Source organism: Ictidomys tridecemlineatus, chromosome 12 (genome assembly GCF_052094955.1).
Source record: "Ictidomys tridecemlineatus isolate mIctTri1 chromosome 12, mIctTri1.hap1, whole genome shotgun sequence".
Taxonomy (NCBI): Eukaryota; Metazoa; Chordata; class Mammalia; order Rodentia; family Sciuridae; genus Ictidomys; species Ictidomys tridecemlineatus.
Window position 1 is genome coordinate 16,837,101 of NC_135488.1, and position 16,031 is coordinate 16,853,131.

General features: G+C 31.0%; 1 protein-coding gene across 1 annotated transcript in view; it reads left to right on the forward strand.

Annotated features, from left to right (window-relative positions):
- LOC144369072 (inactive N-acetylated-alpha-linked acidic dipeptidase-like protein 2) overlaps positions 1 to 16,031 on the forward strand; it is a 226,242-nt gene that overhangs the window by 65,939 nt on the left and 144,272 nt on the right. The window contains exon 2 of the mRNA XM_078028135.1: positions 11,905 to 12,000. Within this exon, the coding sequence (XP_077884261.1) occupies positions 11,905 to 12,000 (96 nt within the window). The remainder of the gene's footprint in view (positions 1 to 11,904; positions 12,001 to 16,031) is intronic.

The window sequence follows — 16,031 nt, forward strand, 5'->3', positions numbered from 1 at the left end:
TGGATTCTTTCTCCATATTTAATGCTTAGGCAAGATATATAAAATGAATGTGCCTCAAATTCTTTATTCATAAAGTGAGTATAATAATGTATTTACTTATTAAGGATTTTATACAGATTGAGCTATATTTTCAATGTGTTTCATTAATATTAGATACTATTCATGATGCATAAAGTATGTTTTATCTATAGATAGTTCCTTATTTCATCTATAGACAGGTATATTTCTTTTGCACATCAGTGATTTTCAATTGGCATATAATACCCCTACCTTCCCCCCAATATTCTACTAACACAAAATTGGCTTGCAGAATCTCTGAAACAATCAAGACAATTAATACTTATTTTAAAATGGTACTTGGCTTACATATGTTTATAAACTCAAGCTTAAATTATAAGACATCTTTCACAATAAATTATATTTAAACATTGGGAGTGCTTATGACCTCCTGCTAAGTAGTATTTAGCATATATATTGAAAACTCTGTTAAGCCTTCCTACCAATCAGAAAGTCTATATTATCTTGACATTTTGCCATGTAGCTATTACTTCTGTAGAAAAGTGTTCCCGTTAAGTGTTTTGTTTATTTTTAATGTTATGGAGTCATGAAATTGCCTACTAACCTTCTAAAGCCATCTCCTACTGAAGGTGTAGAATTGTGTAGTTGGATGTAGGGTTGTAAGTGTAAGGACCTCTGTAAGACTCAAATGACCAAGGTTAAAGTTTCAGTCCTGACCCAAGGTATGCAACCATGAAAATATTGAATAAATTCACCAAAAAGCAATTTTTTAACCTGTAAAACTGGCATGATGCAAGATACTAAAGGATTTAAAAGTGCTTCTCAGATTTTCATCTTTCAGGAAAATTGAATTAGAAAATCAAAATGCTCAGACTGACCTAAAGTATTAAATCTAAATTTACCATGTAAAGACATTAAGAGAAAACAAATAAAAAACAAAGACTGCAATCTACTCTCAAGTTTTTTTAGGAGAGAAAAAATAAATATTTTAATATCAAAAGATGAAAATACAACTTCAGGAAAATGGCAGCTCTTTGATTTAATATATTTAGTTTTATGAAAAAAATTAATTTTCTGCATTTCTTGTTTTGTCTTGGACTAGACTACAACACTAACTTTTTCCACTAGCATTTGACTTAAATGAGAGTGAGTGAATCCTGATGGATCAATAAATGTAGTTCCTTAAGCAAACACCGACATCCTTCTTAGCCTGTTACCTTCCTTTGCAAATTGGAGAAAATAGTACCTTAATGTTAAAGCTATTATATGGATTGACAGTTCTAGACATGATTTTAAAAGTTTTATGTGTATTAGCACATTAAGTTTGTATGATGATATCCTGGGAGGTAAAATTATTTTATTAATTCTACAGATGAGAGAACTGAGGCACAGAGAATTTAAGTCACTTGCCACATGCCAAATATTCAATAAGTATTGGTAAACATTCAATAATATTCATTAATATTAAATATTTGTTATTTATTATAGTATATAACATACAGTATATATAGTATAATATATCATATTATATATTGTTATTAATTTATCATGGAAGGGTTATTGTATATTTATTATAAATATGATGCATTGTACATTTATTGCTTAAATAATAATATTTCATTATAAGCAAATATAAATTTAAAACAAACATTTGATTAAACTTGTATTTTAAAGTCTCATATTTACTCAATATTTATATACTTATTTATTTGTTCATGTTCATTAACATTCACTTTATTGTTATTGTTATTAAAACATTTAGTGCTGATGTGGGTTATAATCTTTCTATATATATTATCCCAAATTTTAACATGAATTCTATACAACAATATTTAAAATTATTACTTATAGCAACCATATTGGTTTCTTTTTTTCCCATTCTTTTCCCCATTCTGGGATGAGGCAGTAAGAGACAGACAAATTTGCATGCTGTATGTAACACAGTATAGGAACCCTGAAAATATGAAAATGAGAATTTTTATGCACGTCACCTTCTCCCTTCCTGAAAGAAGGAGATGAACAAGGGAAAGAAGGAAAAGTTCTAAACTTCTTACCCTCTGGATATACTGGAAGTCATGAGTGTTATGTATGGGATGGAATGCTGTGTTTGTTCTGGGTTTTAGCCCCTTTGAAGTGGAAACACATACCTACAGGGAGGTAAATCTCTCTGGTTTTCTATCACTATTCAGTCATCATTTAACTTCTAAAGCTTATCCTTTAATCCAGGTTTTAATAAAGTTTTCTCAGAAAATCCTTACCATGCAGAATATAGAAGTATTCACTGCCTGACAGTGCAGTTCATATTAGACATTTAGTAAGTGAGAGCTGTATAATCACTATTTTTGATCTCATTCTCTTAAAAGAAACTTCTTGATGTTGCTATAGTCTCCTACTATTAATGGTAGATGCCAAACTTTAAGGCTTTCATTTTAATTTGTTGTTTCAAGAGAATTAATAAATGTATTATATATGAATATATGAGTTTTTATAGATGCTTGAAATTTTTTGATATTACATGTTAATACTTGTACAAATTAAGAACATGTTATTTATTTGGACTGAACCCCCCCCCCGCCACCCCATTCTTGTGGATAGTAAGATGGCAGTGATTTCAATAGTAAAACATCATTTAAATCTAATGCCCACTTAGCTAAGTCTTAAAAATATCAAGAAATCCTTAAAGGGACTTTAATACTTTGTCTCCAACTCTGATCATTCAGAGAACATAGCCCAAAAATCTCTCATTGATGTGGAGAACTTTATCATGGATCTTTACATCTTAAAAGGAACTTTGTTGCGTCTAGCTTAGTTTAACAAGCCTGAGCTCTTTATTTTTCTTTTGATTTCTGTAATATCATCAGGATTATCTAGTAATCATTGCCAATTTGGCTTCATTTAGGCATTTGAGATACAGGGATGTGAAATTTGAGTAGCATCAGATGAGAGTTGAAGATTCAGAATCCACCAATGACCAGCAAAATCTGGGAAAAAAATATCTCTGAATCTCAGTCTATTCACCTAGAAAATGACAGTAGTCACAGAACTTTACTAATCTTAAATGGTTGTGCTATCAAAAAGTAAATATTAAAGGAACATGGAAGGCTTTAAAACACTGAACGCATTCATAAGAAATTATAGGATTAACAGAAGAACAGCCAAGATTTCAGTTAACTTAAATAGTTGATAGGAGAGAGGGAAAAAATTACCCATAGTAGAATGAAATGGGGATGCAAACTAGATCTTATGAAATGGGTAGTAAGAGGATATTAAGGACAATTTTATAACAAAATATAACAACATATTAGATAATTTATATGAAAGGGTAAGAAAGATTTTTTGACATGATAGCTCCATAGAAATATTATTTTCCTTTGAGATATAATTTATACATAATAAAATGCACAAATCTTAAATATGCTTTGACATTGTATACTCATGTGACCATCATTCAAATCTAGAATTTTAAAAAAATTTGTAGATATTCCATAACTACTTGGAACAGTAGATCGGAATTACCTCAAAGAAGATTACCTCTTCTTTGGCTGAAACAAGAAAATACAAATTAATTTCGCCTTATCTCCAGGATTTTTAGAAATTTACAAGTCTTCTATTTTATATCTATTCCCAAAAAGAGAAGCAAGAAAATGTCTGGATTGGAATTGAAATCTTGCAGTTTGCTGTTAGAAAGAACTTTCCCATGCTCTAATACATTGAAGATGTGGGATTGTACTGCTGATCCCAAGAATCTGTACCCAGAAACCTGTGAATGTGACCGTATTTGTTAAAAGACTCTGAGCAGGTGAAATTAAATTAGGGATCTTGAGATAAGATAATCTTGAACTACTTGAGTGGGCCCCTATCCAGTGACAAGTGTTCTATTAGAAGAGAAGACAGATGGTGGAAAAGGAAACATGATCACCAAGGCAGAACCATGAGTTATTCAAGCACAAAGAAGGAATGCTTGAAGCCATCAGAATCTGGAAGGGCCAGAAAAGTTTGTCTTCTCAAACCTTCAGGTGTTGAATGCAGGAATGTGGGGCCCTTGGTGGTAGGTAGACAGCAAGGATATTACAGGCAGTCAAGGAGTGATTGACAGTAGAAAAAGCCTGCTGATTTCTCAAACTTTATTCTATCTTATACACTGGTGGAGATTTTGTTTGTTTTCGAGGCATAAACTAAAGAATATAGCTCCAAAGAATCCTTAGTAAAGTCATATAGGACATTAATACCAAAAATAGGGAAAAAACAACAATGAATATTAACATAATTTTCTTTTTTCCTGATGTGAACACATACACAGTGTCAAGTGCCCACTTTGGCTGAAACAAGAAAATAAAAATTACAGGAGTGTTCTCAAGAAAGTTTCCAGGTTAGGATATTGGAAGAGATGAGTTATCCCTTTAGGATTGATTTATAGAGCTAATAATTCTTCATTGAGTTAATATTATGAGATCTTCGAAGTTGTGAGTCTGGTAAAGAGGACTTTGAACATATTCTACATCTGTTCTTTTGTTATTATGGGTTCACTTTTCCAGAGTGTCTCCTCATCTGCCTTATCTTTATGCCAGGTCCAGTCTTCCATTTATAAAAGCAGAACAGACATGGCAACATTAAAAAATATCAGACAATTTGTTTTTTTAATGTATATGAAATAATAAATACTTGTTAAGAAAACATAATGGTTTGACAATATCTGCTCAATCTTAAATTATTTACCATTAAAATACTAACCTGAAGGTATTTATTAGAAAATGTTTCTGAGAGCATCTTTAATGTTTTCCTTGTAGTTATCCCTTAGCTTTCCCAACATCTCATCTGCCTAGAAAGTATACTGTTAAAAAATATTATAATAACAACACATGATATGTGTAATGGCTAAGATAATGATTAAGATATGAAACAAGGCAATAAATATAAGGGATATTAGTTTGAAAGTAGTCTAAAATGAGAAGACTGTATCCTAAGGAAATATTTGGTAAGCATATGGGACTTTAATACCAAAAATACATGTGGGTTCATTGGAATGATTCACATTGTAAGGCTTACATTTGTTTTCCCCATCTCAAGTTACCTTAAAAGAAGTGGCAAAATATTTTAGAAAAGCATAAACATACCACACACACACACACACACACACACACACACACACACACACACACATATACTTTAGCCAAATTTTAGTGTTCACTTTCCTACAACAGTTTCATGACTTCATAAAATCATTCAATTATTTGAATATTCCATGCTTTACTGTGTATATTTGGTCGAATTAAAAGTTTTAATGTCTTTCTAGGTCTGAAATTAGGACACTAAATCAATATGAATAGAACTATAAAGGTACTTTGACTATTTTCCATAAAGCCTATAGAACAGAGTTTCTTAGAACCTGAAAAAAATAATTGAAATATAAAAATGAGTGTGTTCAGAAAATAATGTGCTAATATTGTTCCTCATTTGACCCTTGGATGGTTACACTTCTATTTAAATTCCACATTATCTCAGGTCTTTTTTTTTTTTACTTTTAATAGTGATGAGAACGTTATGTTTCAAAAATTATGACTGTAATTACCTTCCTCTCAGTCTAGCACATTATGACTGTCAGTGCCATTCAAAGGCTGCAAGTGCTTTAATTTCACATATTAAATTTAAGTATTGATGCGTATGTTCTCTGACTTCAGAGAGAAGACTATTGCAATGAGGGACCCACACTTGGGGCTTTTTGGATAACAATTTTATTTAGAATAAGCAGGGAGTCTTTGATCATATCCTTTAAATTGTACCTTCTGCTTATGCTGCTTATGGAGAATAGATGAAGGTTTTAAGGAAATTAGAACAGAAGGTAGGCAAATCTTCTCTGTTAACTAAATACACAGAATCATTGTCTATGAGAAACTTGGGCAGTAGGGAGGGTGTTGGTGTGGGGATGTAAGGGTGAGCTATGAGGTCAGATAAACTGGCTTTGTTACTGATTTATGGTATCATCTTGGGCAAGTGCCTGAAACATGTTTGTTCTCATTTGTAAAAGTGTGTGTGTTGGGGGGGGTAATAATAGCTTCTACCTAAAAGTATGCATGTAGATTAAATTAGGTGATGCATGTGGAACACATGACCTGGGGCTGTGATATAGAAGCAATACAATTATCCTGTTCATCTCAAGCTGTACCTACTGAGGGTTGACCAAAGACTAGGGATGTTTAGAATGGTTTTGCCTAGTGTCTCGACTCAGCCTATGTGAACAAACAATGTTAAGTGATCATTTCTGAAAAATATGCAAAATAATATATTTATTTTTTAATGGCGAGTTGATGTTTATCTGTCTCAATTGAGGCTAAAACTTAATTAAAAATAACTTCAAGTTTTTCTATTCTTTTCTTCTGTGTATGTACTAATACTGTCTCCTATTATATTTAAATCCTACAATGTATTTGTTCTCCATTCATCATATACTTACAATTCTGTTTTCTAGGTAACATTATTTTCTTTCCTCAAGTTCATTATCTATGAATTCCCTCAAATTTTCTTCTTTAAAAAAATCTCTACTTGTCTTTTGGGTACTTTCTATTACATTACAAATACACCCATGCCGGTTCTATCTAAAATACAATGAATACACTTTTCCTACCTTGATTCTTTAACTCTTTTAATTTAGCCAATGATTTATTTTTCTAACTTCTCAAGATGATCTGTTTTTTTTTTTTTTTAGAGAAATGTGATTTGGTGTTGATGTCTACTTCTCCTTACATTTTGTCTGCAACAAATTGCCTTCTGTCTCTTTCACCTATTAGAACTCCTCAGAGACCTCTCTGACAGAAGTTCAGGGACCTCTGAAATTCCACCTCCAACACATATTTTTCTTCTTCATCTTAATTTACTTCCTCTACTGTATCAGTTTTTCATTCAGAGACATTATCTACTTGTCTACCTTCCATGACATCAAATATGCATGTTCTCTATACACTTCTCTGATATTTCATCCATAATATTTTCAACAAATTATACTTTATCCTCCTACCTCTTAAACATTGGTGTTATTCAGAGTATTTTTTCTAATTACTCAAAACGTGTTCTACGCTGTTACATTTTAGCTACCATGTACATATTTCAAAAGTTATCTTTATGTCTCAAATCCAGAATTTGGTCTGAACTTCAGACCAATATTGTTATTCACATTTAGATGACTTCTTTGGAATATCTCACAAACATCTTACCTTCAATGTTTAAAATTAGATGACTTTTCTACCCCAACCCCTCAGGCATTTCTATAATTTCTAAATAAACAAATTTCTAACTACTCAAACTATCAAATCTAGAAACACTTGAAATTTTGTCTTATTTTTAAGATTTCTGCATCCAATTATTTTCCAATATTGCTAATTTCAGTTATTAAACATTTACCAAACCCATCTCCTCATCTCTTTCTCTAATATCACTCTTTGGTTTTAGTCTCATGTTATTTCTCACTATATTAATGCAATATCCTTCTTTCTAAATTTTTGTTTCCCAGCATATATCTTAAATTTATCCACCACATATGCATTGGTAAATGCTATTGTCAATGCAACCTGAAAAAAAAAATCACTGTTTCACTCAACAAATACTTTACCCCTAATTCCTGTCACCTGCCACAATTAAAAAGCAAAATTTCACATAGAATGCAATATGTAGAGGCTTATTTTTAGTAATTGAAATTTTTTAACCAACTATAATTCTTGGCTACATAGAAAAGTAATTCTTGATCAGAATGGCAAATATCAAACACATTCACCATTAGAGTCACTTCTTCCTCCTTACAGAATAATTTTGTATGGGTTTTTTGTTTGTTTGCTTGATCTTGAGGATCAGGGAAAAAAATCTGGTGAAGTCTGGTAAACAGATGAGAGATGAAAGACTATTCTAGGCAGAATAAGAAATAGCATAAATAAAAAAGCAGAGATATTAAAAGTATGGGTAGAGCTGGTGAATACCCTGTTGCAGAAGAAGCAGAAACAATATAAAAATGGTACAAAAAGAGTTTTGAGAAAAAGAAATGATTAAAGTCTAAAGAAGAAAAATAGGGTTGGGACTTGGTTGTGAAATGACATACTGATGAATTTGGTACACATCTAGATAACAGGAAGCATAGTTGGCTGTAAGTTACATATAACTGGGTTATGACCAGAGGTAAGAACTTGTAAATGATTGTTCAACCGTAGTGTAATTCTATGGTTCTGATGGTAAAGGAAATTGGAGTCAAGAATGATATAGATTTTCATATTTTGAAAAATATGTGTGCTCATTCAAGATAAGAAATGAAGGCTACAATGAAGGAACACATGATCATGGTTCAGAACATTATATATTTATGCATTTGAAGGGTCTTGTGGATAAACAGAAATGATAAACTGAGAACAGGGATCAGGCATAGAGATAAAGATATGGGAGTTATCAACTTGAAGTTGATAGGTGAATCCAGACAAGCAGACAGTTCCACCCAGGGAGTTTATGTAAACAAAATGATTGAGTAATACTAAGAACAACATAAAGACTCAAAAGAACAAAGAAAATGTAGTTATAGGAAGGTAACAATATGCAAAAGAAGAATCAGGAAAGTCAAATCATAGAGTACAGGCAAGAGAATTGGTAAATACTGATAAATGTTACAGAAAGGAGACATAATTAGGGGATATGGGAGGCAAATTGGATTTTACCCCACATCTCAGAAAAAGTTTTATTGTCAATGTTTATTCTTGTGCAGTATTTCTAATATGATCTCCAAGTGGCATTCAGTCCATATTTGTTCAAGAATTGCTTAAGTTCAGTCCATGAAGGAATTATTCTAAACAAAGCACTTTCTTAGTGGTTAGTATTGCTTTACTGCCCTGTCTCTGTGAATATAAAGTACTATTTAAATAGTAATCATGTACAGTTAATATAATAGCAGTAGAAAATTTTCATAAAGTGTATTTTTTTCTTTTAAATCATTGCATTATTTTTGTAAGGCTATATAAATACTTATTTACTAAACAGAATTGTTATCTTCACATGTGTATGAAGTAGTGGTTTTGTCTTATTGTTTTGAACAAAGTAAAGTTTGATCTTTTTTATGTACAGATCTCAGTAGATTAAACATCATAAGATTAAGGACTATGGACTGCATTTAGCACAGTCCCTGGCACATAGTAAGTGTTAAATGAATATTTTTTTAAATGATTATATAAGTGAGGTAGTAAACACAAAGAAGAGTAATCTATTAAAAGATAAATGAAGGAGCAAGACAAATAAAGGAACTGCATTAGAGAATAAGAACCATATTTATAATTTAAATTAATAGGGTTTGCCACTGAATAATTGAAAGTTCAATAAAAATGGCGGTAATTATAATTCCCAGCGTACATCTTTATGGGATCATTCAATTTGAGGCTGGCTGATATTTTACCTATGTAATATTTATGAAGTGTTATTTTTTAAGTAAGCTAATAAGATAAAAACACTTCAAGAAGTTCATTTAAAACTATTTGTGTGGCAAACTTTTAAAGATATCAAAGATGAATTATAAAGTGAAAATGAATGCAACAGATTATCCATGTTATGCATACACTAATCTAGTTTCAAAATGATCTCCATTTAGAAAATAAATATAATTAAACGCGAGTTGCTTACTGTCCCTCATAAGATCATGGATTCCCTCTAATTCAACCATCCTACCATAATAAGAAATCCTCTGTATAATGTCCTTGACAAGCTAGTAATGCTCATATTGCCATCAATCTCCACCTCCCTTTCCTTATTGTGGTGTCTATGGGTTTTAGCACATCAACAATGCCACAAATGTGGTGTTTCCATGGGCCAGGCACCCAAGAACTTACATATTTCTGAACTATATAATATTTTCCATGTTTCTTATATGAGGTAACTTATCCTTTAGAGAATAAGACACCAAACTAATGAAGTAGAAAAATTAAACTTTTATCCAACGTTTAGGTTGACTACCCAGAATATCTCTAAAAATATGTTGATAAGCAAAATTAAGTTTATTAGGCCTATCGCTTATTGAAGAATGAATGTGACGTGGTAGTTTGATAGGTCTACTGTAACAAAATCCCACAAACAGGGTAAATTAATAGAAATTCATTGTCTACTGTTGTGGCTGTTGTCAGGGTTGATTCCTTCTAAGAGATGTGAGAGAGAACCAGTTCCCCTGCCTCCTGCATGGATTTTGTGAGTTTTCTTGCAACACCTTTGGTATTCCTTGACATGTAGATACATGATCCCAGTCTCTGACTTCATGTACACATTACATTCTCTCTGTGTGTAATTCTGCCCCCAAATATCTATTTTTTAAAAAGACAATAGTCATATTGCATCAGGGACAATTACCATTTTTATATGACCTACTGTAACTTAACAGGTTACAGTTACATCTGCAGTGAGCTATTTTCTAAGTGTGGTCATGTTCTTAGTCGGACTTTAAAATGTACATTTTTAATGGATTCAATTCAACCCATAATACTGTGTCTTAGCACGCTTTCTGAATGAGGAAATTAGGAAAGATTATTTATTAAATTTTAGGCATGGATCATATGAATTTTATGGTAAGTCTTTACAAAGTGGAGTACTGGTTGGGACTGAGCAGATGTTCTGACAGTTTTTAGATTAGTGGGCAAATGAAAAGAGGAACATGAAACATGTTTTTGTTAAACAAACTGTTAATCCTGATAGGTACTAACACCATTGGTTGATTCATGGTTTTATTTAAAATTGGGAATATGTTGGACCAGTCAGATTAATTTTGCCTGATTTCAGTGTTTTTGTAAATAGGGACTAAAGCATATATCTTGTCACAGAATTGATTAATACATAAGAACTTGGGATTCAGTTGATTTCAGTCCTCATCTATATTAACTTCAATTACATAATCCTAACTTCCCACCATTGATTGGTATAACCCAAAGTAATCTGTTCTGATTCTGGAAAGCTCCATGAATAATAAAATTTAGCCTAAATTTGTAACTCTGCTGTAACTGTTGTTGTAGATTGCTTTGAATCTTTCTCCTCCATGATTGTCTCCAGAAAGATTATTAATTCATTGGTCTCTAAATCTGTTTGTCTATCTAGCTTAATTTATCAAGTCCCATGTATTCTATTTTCTAGCCAAATAATCTAGTTCCTTCAGGTTTTCAAGTAAAAGCTATTACTGTAAATAATAATAATTTTATAGGATGATGATTTTGTTGATATGTCTAATAGCATTGATTTGGGTAGTAATATCATCATCATTACATATATTTTTGCTTCCTAAAACCTGGTTACACATGTAACCACAAAATGAATTAGAGTTTGTCTGATTCATTTCAATCATCTTAACACTAAACTTCTAACACTAAGTGTTACCATTTTAATGGCAGCACAAATAACCATATGGGATTTCTACCCCAAATTCATCTTCCTATTATTTTGAAGTTAATTTGAAAATATTTGAAATACTATATACACTTTGTCTAAGATATTATAGGTGATCATATTTGTCAAAACTATTCTGTTCCACCTGTCTTAAAACAGAAAATTCTAAATTTAAAACAGAATTTCAAATAGGTCTTTTGTAATCAAAGCAGATACATAAATATCTGCATTTCAGGGGAAAGGGGTGACAGATGTTAAGATTAATCTCTCTTGCTAAGAAAACATTATTTTGTAAATACAAACAATGTCAAGGTTTATAGAATTCTACTCATTTTAATTTACAAATATTCAGTGATGGATAATTAGATCAGTACAATGAAGTTCAACAATCAACAGGAACCTTAAAGCAATTTAGAGTCACTTTGAATCTTTAAAGAAAATCCAATAAGCACTTGAAAAACAAAATCAATGGTGAGTTTTAAATGTTTCCTTTTTGATTTGCCACAGGGTCCAAATTTTCTCTCTGAGGCCGTTTTTCCTAAACATGCAACAAAAATTGAAGAAATGGATCCTTTTTTCAACCTTCATGAAACCATAAGCAAGGTAGGGGAAGAGTCCATCCTGAACTCATAAATGGAATTGGAAAGGTTTTTTTGTGACTTATTGTTTATGTTGGCAGATGCAAGAAAGAAAAATAATCGTGAGAAATAATTTGTAAAGCATGCTAGAAAGAATTTTAATGTATCATATTGTTTTTCTAAGGAGTAAAATTAATAAGCAAATATCCAAAAAAAATTCATTCAAGGTCATACAAATCTATAACTGGTATTTTATACTAAAATATGTCCTTAATATAACAATTAACTTTTCATTTATAATCTGAAGATAGGTTTGTGTTATATTCCTAATGCTCTTCATCACTTTAGACATTTACATCAATGCAAAATGGGTCTTTGAATTTCTCTGTCCAAAGTTGCTTTCAATATTCAAGATATTTCTTTGTGGTACTTACTGGTTATAGTAAGAAGTGATTCTTTTTTTGAAGGAAGAGGTTAGTCTGCTTTAAAAATAAAACTTGTTTTTACTCTATGGTAGGTGTATTTATATCTTTAGTGCATTTCCTTAACCATAAGTTTATTGTGAAGAAAATTAAGTTTTACAGTGTGAAATAAATAAATTTAATGTTTCTGGCATCACATGACATCATACACATTTTTACATTTGCCAATTATTTATCTGAACTGTCAAAACCTGCCTTTTGGGATAGATTTTATAAAGGATATTGGCATTTCAGTACTTTAAGAATAATCCATATTTATATGTGCTTACTTGAAAGATTTAATCATCTTTAAATCTTAGTGAAATTTTACAAGGTTTTTTTTTTCTCCTTCAAAAAAAGGAAGTGTGGCAAAATGAACCAAGCTTTGGTGATGGAGTGAGCTCAGGAGAGAAACAGGAGTCTAAGGTCATCTCTGACATTTAAGAGCTAGAATTTATTTTATTTCTAAACCTTTAAAATAAGAGAAGTGTGAGTTATATTTTATTTAAAATTGTTCTAAGCTTGAAATATCTGGATCTTAGCTAAATGTTTATCATAGTTTTATTTCTAGTCTATCCCAGTTCCATATTTTACTTTTTAATATCTCCATCATTTGATTTTGTATTATTATTTGGATATAAGAAGAATAGAAATGAGTTTAACTACTTCCTTAGTATCCACAATCTTAAAACTTACTGATTATATATGTGTGTGTATATACCTACATATTATTTCACACAAGTATAAATAAATATAAATATGTATATATATTTGAATCAATATATACATATATTTGGGTGAACATATGCATATACTTTATGACAAATAAATGTATATTTTCAGATATTCTGGCTACTTAGAATATAGGTTTTTTATTTATTTTTAAGCAAATAATTTGAAGATTTAAAGGTAATGGAATAATGATATTTTCTCCATTTTTCTTGTTTTTCTGATGATCAGAAATATCAAGGATTTTGGTGGTAGGGGTGATTTGAGACCATATTAACATCAGATATATAATGAGATGAGAGTATTTTTAGCAAAGAAACCGTTGGCTCTTTTATTATAAAGGTATACACACACATGCTAATTCTCAGATCTTAGCTGTATTTAAGAACAGTGCTGAGAACATGTTGAGAAATAGGCATGTTGAGAAATAGGAAGGGAGAAGGGGAGCCTTGACATTTTTAAGAGGTCAGTATTTAATGTGAACTAGACAGAAGATAAGAGATTATTAAAAGAGAAGGTATAAATGTTTTTATATATTTTCAAAAATATTTGATGTGTAAATGGATATTTCATTAAACCAATGAATATTGTGAAAAATCCATGTCTGTGAAAAAAAATAGAACCCATTTAAAGGCAGAAACAAGAGTTCTAGGAATTTTTTTTATGACCACATGTATGATCCAGATTTAATTTTCTCTTCCCAATTATAGTGGATACTTTCATTGATATTGTAGACATGGACAAAGGGAAGAAAAGGATCTTTACAGTGTAATCATTTTACAAATAACAGAACTGAGGACCTGTACAAAGAACTGTTTAATAGTGTCTGAATTTATTTCAATGTGAATTTTTTGGAAAAACAACAAAATAAAAGCGCCTATTAAGTATAGAATAACTGAACAAAATACATGATGAGAAAATATGGAGCTTAGATTTTAGTTCTGTTTTAGCTACCAAATTGCCATCTCATTTAGTACAATGTTATTTTTTACACCAATAAGTCATATACTCCCAGTGTTCTTCCTCACTTGCAGTCTCTGAAGTCAGAAGACACTATTTATTGTGTTTTCTCTAGAAATGTTGCATGTGTGTGATTCAGTACCATTATTAACATTAAAAAATTCTAGGGCTAAAATCTTTAAATAGATTGTTACCTGCATTTTCTGAGTTTTGTTTTTACTTTAAGGCAAAAATCTGTCTAATTCATGCTTTCTTGCTTTTTCTCAAAGATGTGAAAATATGTATGTATTTATCTCCAAAGTATGAAAACAGAGAGCTAAAGTAATTAATTCAATGCTGAGAATACAGGAAGTGACCCAAATGGACTTGTGAAGAATTGAAGTCTTTAGAATGTCTCATTTCACTAGGGGTAATGCTGGTGTTTTCACAGCATGTCACATATTTATGACATTCCTGTTCCACATAATAGCACAATATGATAAAAACAACATTTGACCTATATTAAAAGACACACTAGGATCAATTCTTGTCTATCAATTATGCCAAACTGATATAAAATATAAGAAATATTTGGTAAAATTGTGACACATATTTAGTACTAAATATTAATATTTAGTACTAAGGAATAACCAGTAGTATAATATTAATAAATATTAAAACATTTTCAAGAAGCTAGAGTAAGTGAAATATTAGAGATATATTCCTTGTTTCTTCCAATAAAATTTTGTATTTGACATAACATTGTAAGTCACATATTCTTAGTTATCTGTTTAAATAACATAATAAATACATGCATTTAGTATCATCAGTGATGATAGTGATATCATCTTGTATCCTTTCCAAGTGAGTAACAATTTGCATTCTAGACTTTCTCTTACATTATATATGCTTTTATGTGAATATAAATAATTTCTGCATATAAGAATGTATTATTTGTGCTGTGCTGGATTTAAATAATATTTTTAAATAAATGTCATATAGTATGTGAGTTGTGAGTCCTTGAAGGTGGGTATTCAATGTCCTGTAGTGTTGTTGTTGTTTTTTTTATGAAGTTTTAATTTGTCTTGGCATTTGTCTTTTTGATGTAAAGCATGGAACCTTATAAAGTAATGAGTGAAGCTCAATATTGATACCAAAAGGTGTAATCCATCATGGCTCCAGTGACTGTCAGATGGGTCCATATACAGTTGCTGAAGGGCGACCCATGCTGCAGCAATGTTGAGGCTGTTTTTCTTATCCTCTGTAATTACCTTAAAGGTAGTATTTATTCTTAAAATTATCACAGAAGTCAAACATGAAATTAAATATCAGTATAAATCTTAGCTGCTTAATCTTTCAATAACTGAATAAAAACCAACATGGATTCATGTTTTGAAGTAGGCTTATTTACACTCTCCTTTTACACCTAGGAATTTTCTAGCTATGTTTTCAAATCTTCAGCATTTCACTCGTAAGCTGCTATTAGTTATCTAAGCATTCTAGTAGTCTACTGTAAATGACACAGGGAGTAAAAACACTTGATATTCCAAAACAATTAGTACACAGGAATTGGTCCCAGGTAATTAGTAAGGCAAGTAAATTATTTCATAGTGCGTTACAGGAGGTGATCGTAATGTGGTCAAAATATGGAAGGGGAAAGAAAAGACTAAGGATAGAATGATTTATGTAATCTGTGAGGAAAGGATGGAAGGAAGAAGATGGAACCTGAGATTACTATTAGAAGATTTGAAGAATTCACCAGAGAAGTGACATTTGAGAAATTTAGTAGTTTTAAACTTTGTCTTAATGTCATTGAGCTTCCCCTGAGAGTGATTTAAAGATTGGGCTGTTGGTGATAGTGTGTGAAAAATAATGATGTGCATTTTAGAAAAAAATGACAGGTTTGTGGGACAATTTTAAAATCAAA